This window comes from Ceratotherium simum, chromosome 26 (genome assembly GCF_057802395.1).
Source record: "Ceratotherium simum simum isolate JZ-2026a chromosome 26, ASM5780239v1, whole genome shotgun sequence".
Lineage (NCBI taxonomy): Eukaryota > Metazoa > Chordata > Mammalia > Perissodactyla > Rhinocerotidae > Ceratotherium > Ceratotherium simum.
In genome coordinates this window covers 33,647,832-33,664,107 of record NC_141925.1, presented here as the reverse complement: position 1 = coordinate 33,664,107, position 16,276 = coordinate 33,647,832, and the positions used below count along the sequence as shown (strand labels likewise).

At 53.0% G+C, this 16,276-nt stretch overlaps 1 protein-coding gene across 1 annotated transcript in view; it reads right to left on the bottom strand.

The window, feature by feature from the left end:
• Positions 1-16,276, bottom strand: part of LOC101405986 (kinesin-like protein KIF19) — a 65,760-nt gene that overhangs the window by 41,630 nt on the left and 7,854 nt on the right. The window contains exons 7-13 of the mRNA XM_087449234.1: positions 13,787-13,874; positions 12,707-12,843; positions 12,402-12,527; positions 11,203-11,394; positions 7,954-8,106; positions 7,322-7,444; positions 4,930-5,080 (exon numbers count right to left, since the gene is read on the bottom strand). Coding sequence (XP_087305360.1) covers positions 4,930-5,080; positions 7,322-7,444; positions 7,954-8,106; positions 11,203-11,394; positions 12,402-12,527; positions 12,707-12,843; positions 13,787-13,874 — 970 coding nt within the window. The remainder of the gene's footprint in view (positions 1-4,929; positions 5,081-7,321; positions 7,445-7,953; positions 8,107-11,202; positions 11,395-12,401; positions 12,528-12,706; positions 12,844-13,786; positions 13,875-16,276) is intronic.

Below are 16,276 nucleotides of genomic sequence, written 5' to 3'. Positions count from 1 at the left end.
GGACAAAGAAGATGTGGTATATATATATACAATGGAAAACTATTCAGCCACAATAAAGAAGGAAATCCTGCCATTTGCAACAATGTGGACGGACCCTGTGGGCATTTTGCTAAGTGAAGTAAGTTGGACAGAGAGAAACAAATACTGTATGATCTCACTTACACGCGGAATCTAAAAAGCAGAACCCGTAGAAACAGAGAGTAGAATGGTGGTTGCCAGGGGCTGGGGATGGGGGGAAATGTGGAGGTGTCCGTCAAAGGGTACAAACTTCCAGTTAGAAGATGAGTCAGTTCTGGGAATCTAGTAGTGACTGTAGTTAACAATACTGTATTGTATACCTGAAAGTTGCTAAGAGAAGAAATCTTAAATGCTCTCGCCACCAAAACAAAATGGTGCTTATGTGAGGAGGAGGATGTGTTAGCTAACCTTATGTGGTAATCATTTCAAATATATACATGTATCAAATCATCCTTTTGTACACCTTAAACTCATGCAGTGTGATGTGTCAACTAGATCGCAATCAAGCGGGAAGAAATGAAGGCTGTGGTCGTCTCAGGGCAGCCCTCCCCAGGTGGCTGTTTTGTCTCCCACCACCCGATTATCGGGCCTGAGCTGGGGTGGCTGTCCTCCTGGCTCCTCGGGGCTCCTTCTGGACATGTCGTCTCTCTCAACGCTTGTCTCCCAACTCCTCTGAGGAGCCAGTTAGAGACTCTATCACCAGCTCCTCCTCAAAACAGTGGCCACTGTCCCGCACCCCTGGACAATTTTCACACGGGCTCTCTCAGTTTCTCCTATCCCTGCTCTCGTCATCGTTCTGGGTGACTCTAAAATCCTCACAGACAATCCAGCCACCACCAAGAACCTTTGTCCCTTGATCTTCTGTCCTTGGAGATCCCAACCTCCACTGACCCTCGCCTCCCCCTCCACGGGCTTCCAGAGGCCGGTCGTTGGCCCGGCCGCAGCCTCCAGGCTCGTCACTCCCTTGGCCCAGGGCCCCTCTAGTCCCTCGATTCCACGACCGCGTTTGAGCTCTCCCCCGCCAAATATGACACGCTCTCAAGTTTGTTTTTTAAAAAAGTTTTTAAACCCCCTCCTAAGCCTTTAGACACAACTACCAATTTATAGGAATAGAGAGGGCAGAGGAATGTGTGGTTGGCAAAACCAGACAGTAAGAAACTCCACAGGACAGAGGACCCAGTGTCTTCAAAAAGAATCAAAAGGAAAACCAGAAAAAAAAAGAGGGAGGGGAAGCCCAGGGAATAAGAGAGACTGAAAAGATTTATCAACCCAATTCAATGTGTGGACTTTGCTGGGATCCTGGTTCAAAAACAAGAGAGATTTATGATGTTGACGAGATTGTTGGAAATTTGAACACCAATTGGCTATCTGATGATATGAATGAATTATTGTTCATTTTTGTGTGTGTGTGAGGAAGACCAGCCCTGAGCTAACATCCGATGCCAATCCTCCTCTTTTTGCTGAGGAAGATTGGCCCTGAGCTAACATCCATGCCCATCTTCCTCCACTTTATATGGGCCACCACCACAGCATGGCCTGAGAAGTGGTGGTCAGGTCTGCAACCGGGATCCAAACCTGTGAACCCTGGGCTGCTGAAGTGCAGCGTGCGAACTTAACCGCTACGCCACCGAGCCGGCCCCATTGTTCATATTTTTTTAGGTATGGAAATGATATTGTATTTATGTTTTTGTAAAGAGTCTTTATTTTTTAGAGATTATCCTGACATGTCTAGGAATAAGACAATGTCTTATTGGAATTTGGATATCTGGAATTTGTGTCTAGATAACATGATGGGGGAAAAGCGTGAGAGGACAGAGGGAGCAAAACTGAGTGGTGTTACCTGTGAGGGCTTGCTGTGCTATTCTTTCTCCTTCCAAAGTATTGGAAGTGCCCCATAACAAAAAGTGTCAGCATTTTCTAATTCCCTCCTCTACTTGGCATTCACAGTTGACCCTGTAGTCACCCTGGCCTCCTCCCTCAACTCCTGTACTCCTGTAACGCTCGCCAGGCAAGGCTCCAACCACGAAGAATCCTCCACCTGCCCCATCCGCAGGCTGAGGGAAATCACAGCTCTGCTGAGTGGTCTCTCTTCCACTTCATGACTACACGTCTCAAGGCAGCTCAGCACATCGCCCTCCTATTCAGACCCTCCTTGGCCTCCCGTTACGCTCAGGATAAATCCCTGTCCACCCTCCAGCCCTGCCTGTCCTCCAGTCTCATCTCCCACTGCACCCCCTCTCTTCGTGCACCAGCCACATGGGCCTCTTTCTGCTCCTTGAACTCACCAAATCCGTTCCCACCCCAGGGCCTTTGCACGTGCAGTTCCCTCTGCCAGAGGACTCTGAACTCGGATCTTTGCAAGGCTCGTTCCTGCCCACAGTGAAATGTTGCCTCCTCAGAGAGGACCTTCCACATCACTCAGCTGGTATAGCACCCCTTCCCCTCCTCCTGCACCTCTGTCCCCTGCCTGGCTTTATTTTCCTCAGATTTCTACCCTCCTCATTCATTGTCTCTCTCTCCCATGAGAATGCGTACTTCTTGAGAGCAGGGCCCTCTAGACCTCCCTTCTCACGCACCCCTATCACTGAGAACTGCGCCTGGTACATGGTAGGCTCTCAATAAGCATGTGAAATAGATGGTCCTGACTCCCAGTTTTGGGGGGGCGTGTGTGTGATGGGTGGTGGGTGGGTACTTACTTAAAAGAGTGGACAGAAATAGCTAGATGCTAACAGTGGTTACTCCAAGTTGTGGGACTCTAAGTAAGCGAGTTCCGTTTTCTTCTTATACTTTGTAGGATTCTGCAAGTTTTGAACAATAAACACAGCTCGCTATTACAATAAAGATGAGGTATTTACACAACTAATACGGGAACATCTTTTTATTACAAAAATTGGAATACTACGTCAAGACATCAAGACCCTCTCCATCGTCTGCTCGCCCATCGGCCGATCCCAGTTCCCCACCCGCAGGAAGCCATTGCTGTCATGTTAACATGTGCCCTTCTGGGTCTTTTTCTGCGCAGTTTTCTAAGCAGATGTATGGGGGTTTTGGTGGTAAATTCTATGGGCCTATGGCTGTTATTCTTTAATTTGCTTTTCTCGTCCACCCATGTGTCTGGAGGCCATCCGTCTGCACAGACGGGTCCACCCCATTCTCTCTAACAGCTGCAGAGCAAGCGGTCCACAGGAGGGATGCGCCAGTTTAACTGTCCTGCCCCCTTCGACGGGCACTTTCTGGTCACACAGCTCCTCGGGCGCACGAGGGCATGCGCCTTGTGGTAGATTTGCAGGAGTGAAATTACTGGGGCACAGAATACATACTTCAAGTTTTAACAGATTCTGCTAAACCAGCCTCCAAAGAGACACATTAACTTACACTCCCGGGCCGGCCCCATGGCTTAGCGGTTAAGTGCACGCGCTCCGCTGCTGGCGGCCCGGGTTCGGATCCCGGGCACGCACTGACGCACCGCTTCTCCGGCCATGCTGAGGCCGCGTCCCACATACAGCAACTAGAAGGCTGTGCAACTACGACATACAACTATCTACTGGTGCTTTGGGGGAAAATAAATAAAAATTTATTAAAAAAAAAAAAAAACTTACACTCCCAATACTAGTGTTTAAGGCTGCCATTTCCACGCTTAATTTTATATTTTTTTATATTATCCACTTAATACTACCTGACATTTTAATTTTAGCCATCCAATAAATGAAAATTGTTTAAATTTGTATCTCCATTTCCTAATGCAACTGAGAATCTTTTCACAGGTTTATTGGCCACCAGGAATTCTTCTGTGAATTACCTATTCATTTTTGCACCCATTTTTTAAAATTGGGCTGTTGGCTCTTATGATTTTCAAAAGTCCTTTTTAAATATGGTAAAACTTATCTTAATAAACCAAAAGAACATGTACGTGTGTGTATTCCTGACTCATGTCTACTGAACTTGACTTCGTTATAGGTATTTTTACAGGTACCTTTTTAACTTACTGATTAATTTTATGATTTTATGGTAAAACTATGGTGGCCTCTAACCCCAAAAGGACGCCTAAACAAAACTGATCTGGGGAGAAGGGAGGAATGGAGAGAAACTACCTAATGGGTATGGGTTTCACTCTGGGGTGATGGAATGTTCTGGAACTAGACAGAGGTGGTGGTTACACAACATCATGGATGCACCAAATGCACCAGATACCACTGGATGAAGTGTTCACTTTAAAGTGATGAGTTTTATGTTACACGAGTTCCCCCTCAGTAATTTTTTTAAAGGCACTGGATGCTAACAGGGGAAGTTAGGCTCTCTCTGTCCTATCTTTGCAACGTTTTTCGTCAATCTAAAATTACTCCAAAATAAAAAAGTTATTTAAAAAAAAACTAATTTGGGCTGGCCCCGTGGCTTAGCAGTTAAGTGTGTGTGCTCCGCTACTGGCAGCCCGGGGTTCGGAGCCCGGGCACACACCGGCGCACTGCTTCTCCGGCCATGCTGAGGCTGCGTCCCACATACAGCAACTAGAAGGATGTGCAACTATGACATGCAACTATCTACTGGGGCTTTGGGGGAGAAAATAAATAAATAAATAAATATAAAAAAAACTAATTAGAGAAGAAAAAACAAAAAAGTAGGAGAGTGAGAAGAAACGTAAAAAGGGAAGAAATTAGAAGAAAGAGAAAACAGCCCAGTCCTCATATTTTACAGGCAGGAAATTAAAGCCGGGGTCTTGCCGAGACAGTAAGGCTTGGTGGAGTTGGGACTGAAGCCCACGGCAGGGTAACCGGATGCCTGGGTGTAGACATTCAGAGTGGACCCAGCACCAAGCACCAGGACGGGAGGAGGTGATGGGCCCGGGGCAGGGACTCTGGCCTGCCGGGCGGGGGGCAAAGTCGTCCGCGGCCCCAGGGCTGCTCTCGGCTCTACCTTGTACGTCCCTGACGCCAGGGCCGCTCCGCTTCTCCTTCTCCTGCCTCTCGAGCTTGGCTTTGAGGCGTCCAATCTCCCTGCGCAGGTTGGAGATGACGTCCGTGTACTGCGCGATGCGGTAGGACACATCCAGCAGGTTGCGCTTGACCTGGTGCGGCAGGACACCCGGCCAAGGTCGGGGCAGGCCGACAGCCCCATGAAGGAAACGTTTTAGCAGCGATATATTTACACCAGAAACATGCAAACACGTTTTTGTTATGAAAATTCAAGTCAGTACTATTCAGCCTTAAAAAGGAAGGAAACTCGGACACCCGCTACAACACGGGCGAACCTGGAGGACGTTATGCTGAGTGAAACAAGCCAGACACAAAATGGACAAATACTCTATGATCCCACTTACAAGAGGGTCCTGGAGGAGTCAGAGTCACACACAGAAAGTAGATGGTGGGTGCTAGGGGCTGGGGAGGGGGATAGGAGTTAGTGTTTAGTGGGGACAGAGTTTCCGTTTGGGAAGATGACAAGTTCTGGAGATGGGTGGTGGTGATGGCTGCACAACAACATGAATGTCCTTAATGCCCCTGAACTGTACACTTAAAACTGGTTAAAACGATAAATTTTATGTTATGTATATTTGGCCACAATAAAAAATTCAAACAATCCATCAAGAGTTTTTTTAAAAAATCCTCCCCTTGGGTCACCACTGCTATCATTTTGCAACGTGCCCTTCCAGATCTTTCTCTGTGCAGTTTTGTACATGTGTGTATCTAGGGAGATACATTCGGGGATTTCTTTTGGTGTAGGTACGGCTTCGGGGTTTTATGTAAATTTTATCAGACTACGGCTATTATTCTTTAATTTGCTTTTCTCATCCAACCATGTGTCTGGAGGCCGTCCATCTGCATAGACGGGTCCACCCCGCTCTCTCCAACAGCTGCAGAGAGGCCCGTGGGAGGGACGTGCCAGTTTACTTGTCCCGTCCCCTTCGATGGGAACTGTGGGGCTTTCCAGTGATGCAGGCTCCTTGAGCACACGGGCCTGTGTTTCTCTTTGCTAGACATGGAGGGTACAATTCTTGTTTGCAGGGCACACGCTCAATTGTTCTAAGTCACACATCACACGCACTCTCTCAGTCAGGCCTCAGCTCCAGCGTCAGCTTCTCAGAAGGACCCTGCCCGACTCACGCTCCCTTTGCGGACGAGCCCTCTTAACTGGGGCCTCTCTGTTATTCCTCTCACCTTCTTTCTTGTAGCACCTGCGGCTCTCATTTAGCGCACGTGCCACAGTTGGAGACCATGTATTTATCTGTGTGAGTTCAGGTCTAATATCTCCCTGCTCCCACTGCTGAGTCCAGAGTTCATGGGAGCAGAAGCTCCCTCCTATGGGGTTTTTTTTATCATGGTGCCTAGCTCAGGGCTGGGCATTGGGAGGGCTCGTCACGTGTTTGTGGACAAATGATAATATAAAATAACACCTATCACGTGTTGACTACAAGTCATTCATGCACTAAGTGGCCAACCTGCATTATCTCACTGAATTCTCATACAGCCTGAAGAGAGGAATCCTCTAAACTGATTTCAGCAGTGTAGACAGACCAGCACAGCAGTGTAGACAGACTAGCACAGCGGCTTAAGGCATGGATTCTGGAGCAAGCTCTGCACTAGCTGTGGCAGGTTAGAGAAGTTGCTTTACCTCTCTGCAGCTGTCCAGTCTGTAAAATGGGGTGGTAATAGGACCTACCTCCTAGGGAGAGGGTTGTTGAGAATTAATTAAATCACATGGAGAGCTTATAGTGCTGCCAGGCACAGAGATGAGCCCACCTCCTAAACCCCCTCAACCCTGTGAATGTGGCCTTATTTGGTTTTTGGGTTTTTTCCTGATTTTTTTTTCGTTTTTTGGTGAGGAAGATTGGCCATGAGCTAACATCTGTGCCCCTCTTCCTCTATTTTGTATATGGGACGCTGCCACAGCATGGCTTATGAGCAGTTTGTAGGTCCACACCCGGGACCCAAAAGTGCGAACCCCGGGCCACCAAAGCGGCGTGCACGAACTTAACCACTACAACAGCAGGCCAGCCCAAGTGTGGCCTTATTTGGAAAAAGGGTCTTTGCAGATGTAATGAAGGATCTCGAGATGCAGTGGTCCTGGATTAGGGAGGCCCTAAATTCAAGGTCCTTAGAAGAGAAGAGAAGAGAAGGCCCTGTAAAGACAGCGGCAGAGATGGAGCAAGGCGGCCACAAGCCAAGGAACGCCAGGAGCCACCAGAAGCTGGCAGGGACAAGGAAGGGCCCTCCTCTAGAGCCTCCTGATATAGCGCTGTCTGAGAATTCAGTGAGCAGGTGAGGGAACAAGTGAGGGAGAGAGGGAGGGAGGAAAGGAGCGGGCGGCTCACCCTGGTCTTGATGTTCTTTGCTCTGTAGGCGTAGAGCAGCGTGCTCCGCGACTCCTCGAAATACGTGCTGGCTGGGCTGATGTGGGCGATCATCACTGTCCGGCTGTTCCCTCCCAGGGCATCCTGCTCGGGGGAAGGCACGAGCTGGGGGTGATGGGAACCAGGGCCCCCACCTGCCCGGTGGCACCCCCCCATCCCAGGCCCATCCCATCTGATTTCCACTCTGATGAGAGCAGATTAGACCAAGAGGCTGAATTTACAGGGACATTTATTTATTGCTTTGCCTATTTGTTTATTTATACCCCGCCTTGCTGTAGAGTAGAGGTAACAGCATTTAGCTCGGTATAAAGAGGAATTTTCTCACAGTCAGACTGTCCGTGATGGGACAGGCAGCCTCGATAAGGTAGTGAGCTCCCTGCCCCTGGGAGTATGCAAGCACAGGCTGGACCACACTCAGAGGGACGGCAGGCAGGGTCGGGCAGTCACTAGAGATGGTTACTATGGTGTTTTCCTGCCTTCAGGGGTTCCTGGAAGGGCCCTTCGACCCAGGTCTGGGCCTCTCCCCCGGCAGGTAAGTCCTGGAGGATGCCATCAGCTGCTGCAGCCCCCTGCCCCCAGCCTGCAGCTCATACCTTCAGCAGGCGCGTGAGTTTGCTGTCCCGGAAGTTCACGTACTGCGCCCGACTGCCACCCTTCTCGCTGAGTGCGTTGATGCAGTTGCCCAGTGCCAGCAGGGAACGGTTGATGTGCGCACCCTCCTTCATCCTTTTGCCTCGGTTCTGAGTCTGAGCAGGGAGAGGCCAGGCTGGTGGCGAGATGGTCTTTTTCTACACGCCATCTCTCCCATCCTGGTCCCCAAGGGAGGAGCCTGAGGTCTGGAGGGGCACAGTAACCCCACCCCACCCTGCAGATGCTCAGGCTCCACATGCACTGATTATACTCCTGAAATCCTGGGACCAGTGACACAAATGACACAGGATTCTATGTTGGAGTCCTACGCAGCCATGAAAAGGGGTGATGTAGAGCTATTTACTAATGTTGAAAGACACTCATTATTAAATGAGAGAAAAATGGGTTAGAGGGAAGTCTGCAGAACAATCCCATTTTTATAATAAAAATATGAATGTGTATGTTTTATCTAGGGAGACCCCCACACCGAAACTCTCTCATTCTGCCAGTCTCAGCTTAGCGTCCCCTCCTGTGGGAGCACCCTCAACCACACTCCCCCGGGGACACTGCAGCAGCCTACCTGTTGCCTTTAGCCACACCATCCTGTATATTTCCTTCAAATCACTGAACTCTCCTGCCAATTACCTTGCTCTTTTATGGGTTCGATATTTCCTACCTGCTCCCCCACCAGAACGTGAGGGGGCTGTCACTCTGGTTGGCCAGTGTCCCCAGAGCCCAGCACACCACAGGTGCCTGGCCACAGTGGGGGCTCGATGGCCGTGTGCTGGAAGAATGAACGGAGACGCATGGAGGAGCCGGGGGACCCAGACGGCCGCCGGGGAGACTCCGGTGCAGGGACTGGTGCTCTCTCCCTTGTGCTTGCCCCTCTTCTCTGCACTGCATTTATTATACTTGAAATCAGAGCGGAAAATAACACGTTCTCTTTAAGGGCACAGGTTTTAGAGCCAATTTGGAGGGTGGGTTGAGAATGGCCTAAACGACTCATCTCGGGCAAACGCCCCGACTTCCCAGGGTTACGGTGAGGACTGGACGGGTCACGTGTGGACAGGCCCCCTCAGGACGGGGCCCACAGAAGCCAGCACTAAACGTTCCTTCATTAGGTGGGAGTCCCCTCAGGGCAGGAGTGAAGCTGCCGGCCGGCGTGGCTGGAGCCAGGGCAGCTACTCGCATGTCACGTGTCTGTGGCACAGAGTTAGGGGCTTTCTCAGAGACCTCGTGCCCTTGTGCCTTATTCCCTCATGCTGGGAACAAACACTTTTGTGAGTGATTGTTTATGAGGAAATGATGGCCCGTGAGAGCCAAGCAGATCCTAAAGACAGCCCACTAGGCCACCAAGGCCCAGAGAGGGCAGTGGCCTGCCCAAATGCACACAGCAAGTTGGAGGAGCGAGAGCAAGGACCCAGGGCCTGGACCCCCTGTCCGGTGGCCTCTCCCAGAGCCAAGTCCTGGGGAGGCTGGTTCCCACCCTGCCCCCTGAGGACACAGCCAAGCCCAGCTGGGACAGGCAAGAGTCTCGGTCCTCCATCACACTCGGCTTCATCGATATGAAACTGTCTGCACCCACATCTGTCTGTCAACCGTGTCTTTCATTTTCTGTGTTCTGATGCTCTGACATCTGGGGCTTTGTTGCCCCTCCCAGAGTTAGCTAAGTTAAGAGGTAGCAAACAACTCACCCACGAGCACATCTTTCAAATGTAAACCAGCCAACGCAGAGCCCACGCCCCAACCCCTCCTCCACAGGGCTCTCACACTCAGGCCCTCATCACAGGGCCAGGTTCCAGACAACTAGGGACAGCCCGTCTGCCCCAGAGCCTGGTGGAATTATCCAAACCAGCCAACCCTAAGCCTGCCTTCCCACAGAAACCACAATAAAGGCTCCTGTCCACAACTCCCCCCTCCCTCTGCCACCTGACGGACCCTGGTGCTCCCTGTGTGGCCCTGCATGGCACTGCATGCCCCCTCCTCTTGGGATCAGTGAGAAAGAAACTATCTTTTCAATGGCAGTTATCTCCTGATCTGCTGGCCTTACCGTACCTCCAATTTTCTATTAAAACACTATATTTTAAACCAGTCTGAGTCTAGGCCTGCCGGCCAGGCCCTGCTCATTCCAGCAGCCGATGCACCAAGGGCAGGGCCAGGTGCAGGGCAGGTGAACAAATGAATGAGTGAAGCAACCCAATGATCAACCCCAAAGACACAGAGCACATGGCGCGACCAGAGGACAAACACCACGGCAGCGAAAGGCAGGGGTTTGGGTCAGACTCCTCCCGGTCCCCAGCGAGACCCCCCACCTGATACCCTCGTGCACAGCCAGGTCACACCATCGCCCAGGTCTCAGCTCTGCGCATGTGAAACCAGCTTGATGCTGCCCACCTGACACTGCGCCGGGAGGTTGGGGGTTATGAATGCTAAGTGCCTGGTGCAGTAGAAGGATGTGAAAATGTCGTTTGTTGATCATATTATTGTTGTTCTGATACCGCCTCCCGTGCCTGGAGGAACAGCTCCTTCTCCATCTCTGCCCTGGGCTGTGTACTGCCCTCAAGGGATGCTCAGGCCACTGCAGAAAGTGAGCATGGCCCTCACTCCCGGCAACAGGTGCTGCAAAGGAAGGTGAGCCAAGGGCTTGGTCGCAGGCGGGCGGGACCCTCAGAGGGACTGCCGAGCTCTAGTAAACTGTGCATCGTCCTCCCAACAGCCACAGTTTGCACACACTATTCCCTCCACCTGACATGCTCTTCCTTGCACCCCACCAAACTCATAATGACCCTTTCAGGCTCTGCCCTGAGACCCCACCCTCCTCTGGGCTCCCACTGCCTCTGTGCAGACCCCGAATCTCCCGGTGCGGTAATTATCTGTTCCCACATCTGTCTCCCCCCGCCCCCTGAGGCTCTGAGCTCCCTGCAGGCGGGTCTGGGTGTCATTCGTCTTCATGCCTCTGGTGCCCAGGAGAGCTCTGCACGCAGAGAGCCCCCCCACAAATACTGGCTCAGTGGGCTTGGTCACCCAGCACTTGCTGAGAATCCATTCACTCAACAAACGTCCAGCAGCGCCCCTCCTGGGTGGGAGGTGTGGGAGACACTGTTGGACAAGGCTGGCCAGCCTCCTTCCCACAGACTAAAGTGCAGATGGACACAGGGGAGAGGCTGTGATGGGGGGTGAAGGGGCAGGGAGGTCTGTCGGGGGCCAGGAACCTGGGACGCCCGCTCCGAGCCTGCCAGGTCCACCATGAAGAGCCTCCCGACGTGCACTTCCTCCAAGTCTGCGCCGTGGCTCCGCTGGCGCACGGTGACCTGCAGCACGGCGTGGGAGCACGACGACGTCTTGTTGGTGGCCGTCAGCTCCTGGGTGCGCTGCCGGTTGCCTTTGGTGAGGAGCTGCATGATCTGAGGACAGAGGCAGAGGAGGGCCAGCGGTGAAGGGCCCCTGAGTGGCCACGCACTCCCTCCAGAGCCACCCAGGCAAGACAAGGAGGGGTGGCCCCCGAGCTCCTCTGGGCAACTCTTCACCAGCCCCCATGGCTGGGACACCGATGGCAGAACCTCATCCAGTGGAAGCAATTTCCGGTTTGCGGCAGGAAGTGATTAATTAATCAAGTCAACTAATCCAGCAGGAGTGGCAGGTTGCTGACACTTGTACTGCCTCTGCCCGTCCTCTACCCATGGCAGACATCACCAACGGATTACCCACCTCTTCACACGGAACCAAGTGCAGCCCCAGAACCCTTTTCCATACAGAACTGCAGGCAGCTGCATGGATTCACTGGAGCTGGCAATTGGGCTGAAACTCATTTGCTGTGTAAGCAGCTGTGGAAATCAGGCCAACGAGCCTCTGCTGAGCACTTACTGTGTGCCAGGCCCTGCTAGGATTACAGAGCACGTGTGGAGGAAGACTGATACAGTCGTTGTTCAAGAATAGGCCAGAAGGTTCCCCTTCACTGCCCGGGAGCCCACCTGAGGGCGGTGTCGAGTATGGGCTGGCACAGAGAGAGGGGAGGTACACAGAAGAGACAGAGAGCTGTAGAAATGTGTACAACTGGCCCTCCCTACAGGAACAAACTTAGGATCGGGGATGGCAAGTGGATTTCAGGCTTGAGGCCAACTCTGATTGGTCGTGACTGCCTGGGGTGCCGTGTAGGAAAGGATTCTGAGCTGCCTCTGGACACAGAGGGAAAAGCATGTGACCTATTACTGACGTCTGCCCTGAGCACAGGCTGGGAGAGCGGGGATGTGGGCGCAGATGTCTGCCATTCCTTCCCTTAGCTCAGAAACAACTGTGGAGCTCTGTGGCTGGTCTGTTTCATGAACGTGAACGAGGAGGACCTCGTGAGCTCTGGCAAGCGTGGCCACTGTTGCTGAGCCACATCTCCCTCCGTGGGCCCCGTGACACTCACCTCCTCAGCATGGGAGGTGGAGACCTCTGTGATGCCTGCTATCTGGATGCTGCCCCTAGAATCTTCCCTCAGGTCCAGAAATCCCGAGGAGGGGTTCAGGAGATCCCGGATCACTTCGTTATAAATCTGGGATGAGACAGAACAACTGGAAATGAAGCAGCTTTGTGCAAAAGAAGTGCAGGGACTTACATGTCCTGGGGCTTGGAGCCCCACCAGGCATTTGGGGGTAACACGCAGAAGGCTTTACACACACAGGAACATGCCCGCTTTGCAGACAAGGCAACTGAGGCGGGCAGCAGACTCACCTCGAGGTAAGACATGGACACGCTGTAGTCCATGTTGTCCCGGGTCTCCTCGATAGCCCGGAAGAGGTCGGTGAGGGTCTGGAGGTAGATGCCAGGCTCTGTGTCCGTGCCCAGCATGGTGTAGGTCTTCCCTGCACCTGCAGGAGGAGCAGGACCCCCCGCAAGGTGGGGACTCCTGAGGCGGGCTTGACCCCACGTGGACGCTGTGCCACCAAGAGACCATCCGCACCGGCCTCCTTTGTCGTGAAACCGTCCTGGCTGCTCTGACACGCTTGTTTTCCATTTTGGAAACAAGGAAAAAAAGCTGTCTGCACAGCCTGATGGCTACTCTGTGGAGAAACCCGGGTGCAGGGAGAGGGGGCAGACATAAGGCAGGATGCAGCCCGTGTCAGAGGACAGAGATGTGCGAGACAGCTGCTCTTCTCCCCAGCTCCCTCTAAGACGTCTGTGTTGCTTTTATAAGAAGAGGATTGGTGTCTTATGCTTTTTAAGGCGCGCCTCTTCATGGGAGGCCTTACCTTCCCCCCATCTGTCCGCCCTACAGGCAAGGACCAGACCGCTCTTCCTTCCCTAGAGCCTGGCACATGGGAGGTACTCGCTAACACTTGTTGAATGAATGAATGAAAGAAAGAAAGCAATAAACAAGCTATGACTTTGGACAAGGCGCTTCTCAGGGCCTCAGTTTCCCCCTCTGCACAGTGAGGGGGTAGGGCCCACGCAGCTCTGACCCTCTGTGGTTCCGGTTCTCAGGGAGAGAGAGGGAGCTTAGCTTTGCGAGCGTGCGTCGAGCCCAACTAGTCATTACAGAGAAGAAATCTGAGTTCTCATGGGCAGCAAAGTGTAGGCTTGGACTGAATTCCTGATTCACTCCTACCAGCTGTGTGGCCTTGAGGAAGTCACTCTACCTCCGTGAGGCTCAGTTTTCTCACATGTAAAAAGGAGATCATTCTAGCTGCCATTCAGAGCTGCTGCATGGATGAAAGGAGCCAAGGGTGCAGAGAGAACAGTGCAGCGCCGGCACACAGTAGGTGCTCCGGGCCCCCACCCCACTCCCTCCTCGGGACCTGCCCTTGGCGGTACCTGAGGGGCCATAGGCGAACACCGTCGCGTTGTACCCAGAAATGACGCCTTCCACTAAGTGCCGGGTGGTGGCACAGTACACGTCTTCCTGCGGACAGACAGAAGGACAGACGGTGAAACGGACAGCTCGGCCAGAGTCGGGGCCCCTGGCTGTTTGGAGAGGACAACTGTGCGGTGCCTGCGAATGTCCTGTTCCCCTTGAACATGGACAGGGACCGACAAGCAGGAGGCAGTGTCAGCGTCCGTGCGCTTCAGGCACGCCGCCTCAGCTGTGCCCGGCCTCACGGGCCAGACGAGGCCGACCACACAGGGCGGTGCGAGGGAGGATTACATGAGAAGGTGTGCGCAGCTCCCGCCACGAGCCCTGACACGTGTTTGGTACTAAACGCTCGTGAGTCCTTTCAAGGGCTGCTGCGAGAACTGAGAGAAATCAAAAAGACTGCAAAGCACTGGAAGGCAGCGACAGGGTTTGGAAATCTGTGAAGAGCATTATGACTCCCCTTTACAAGATAAAACTAAGACCAGGGAGTGAAAGTTTCGGGCTGGCATAATTTCATTTAAGGCAGTAGTACATAGCAATAAGAGTGTGTGGGTAGTGAGCTCCCTGTCCACAGGAGTATTCAAGAAACGACACCTCCAGAGCTGGTGTTGGAGGGTGTGTAGGTTTGGCTGGACAGGATAGAAAGGACAGTCCCCACTTCCTCTGCCCTTCCTGGGTCCCCACTCTGTGCCCTGCTCCTCATCTCATTTCACTGTGCCAACAGCCCCGGCTGGTTGCACAGCTCAGAGAAGGGAGAGGCAGCATCGGAGCCTGGGCTGGACAGACTCCAAAGCTGGTCCTGCTTTCCCCCAGCTTTGGACTTACACAGTCTGGGCCCAAGTCCTGGTTCTGCAGCTCTCTAGCTGTGTGACCTCGAGCAAGCTGTTGACCTCCTGAAGCCTCAGTTTCCCCATCTGTAAAATGGGGACAATATTATTGTATATTTTCTAGGGTTGCTGTGAGGCTTGTCAGACAATGCTTGTCAGACAGCTAAGCTCAGCACGTGGCATACAGTACCTGCTCATAAGTGTTAATGCCCAGGTCCCTTCCACCTCCGCTACCATTGAGATCTCAGGAGTGAAAGAAGCGTGTGTGCCCAGACAGCAGCTGGGCCTGCCCGTGCCAAGCCCATCCGTCCTTATAATTACAGCCCTGAATGGAGGGGGACATTCCTAGTGCCAACGGGTGGCCGGTGTGTTCTGAGCAGGCCCTCCCTGAGATGCTCTCCGTGTTAACTCAGCTGCCAGGCGTGAAGGAAAAGAAGGCACGGTAGATTAAAGAGGCTGCAGATTCCCGCCACTCGAGTCCAACTCCCTCCCTTGAGGCTGGGCCAGCCTTGGTGACCTGCTTGGCCAGTAGAGCATGACAGAAGTGGTGCCATGCCAGCTGTGGGCTGAGCCGCCAGAGCTCTGGCAGCCTCCAGCTCACCCTCTCAGAGCTTTGAGGTCATCCCACTGTGAGGCAGCACAAGCCACACAGGGAAGCCTCATGTGGGGGCTCCAGGTGACAGCCCAGCCAGCTCCAGGCCAACAGCAAGTCCTCTGAGAGCCGAGCAAGGGGTCCATTTGGACATCAGCCCAGTCAGGCCTTTGGATGACTGCTGCCCCCCATATATGACTAAAACCCTGTGAGGGTCTGCCCAGCTGATCCTCCTTGGCCCACACAACCATGAGAGAGGCAGTAAGTGGTGGATCTAAGTCACCTAGCTTTGGGGAGACTGGTTCTGCTGCAGTCAAGAACAAGGAGAGCGTCTTGGCAGTTGCACGTGGTACAGAGTGCAAGGGGACTCCCTGGGCTCCCACGCCTCGTGGGAAGGGAAAGTCACTTGGGCACAGGGTTGAGTCAGCATGGAGCCCTGCGTCCCTCCCTGGCTTTGTCTCGGGGCCCAGTATCCCCCAGACTTCATCGCCCTGGTGGTGTGACACTCCCGCTTCAGCAGGCCTGGGTTCAAATCCTGCTCCACCGGGCTCAGGAGTGAGTGTCCTTCACTCGGTGTAGTCTGCCCTCAGCCCCGGGATTCCCTCTGCAACGTGAGGTGACAAGGCCCCTCTCACAGGCCAGGGTCAGGTGACATACCGGACAGCCTTCTGTCCTCAGTAAAAGGTGGGGAGGAGGAGTAAGACCTGACTCTGGCCTCTGTGTGACCTTGCGGAGCCACAGGCTCTTCATTCAGAAAGTAGGTATGCCAAAGCATCCACCTGGACCTCTTCCCTCCTCTGCTCAGCCGGCTCCTTCCTCCCTCAGGTCTCAGCTGAGACGCGCCTCCTCAGAAAGGCTCCACTCACCACCGCGTGCCTCGCTGGTCCCCACGACAGCACTTATTAGCAATCTGTTTGTATCTACCTGCTCACTGTCTGTCTCCCTTGCTGGGATGGGAGCCCTGTGGGCAGGAAGTGTGTTCCCACCACAGGGTGGACAGGACAGTGCTTTGTTGGATGGAGGGATGGGTG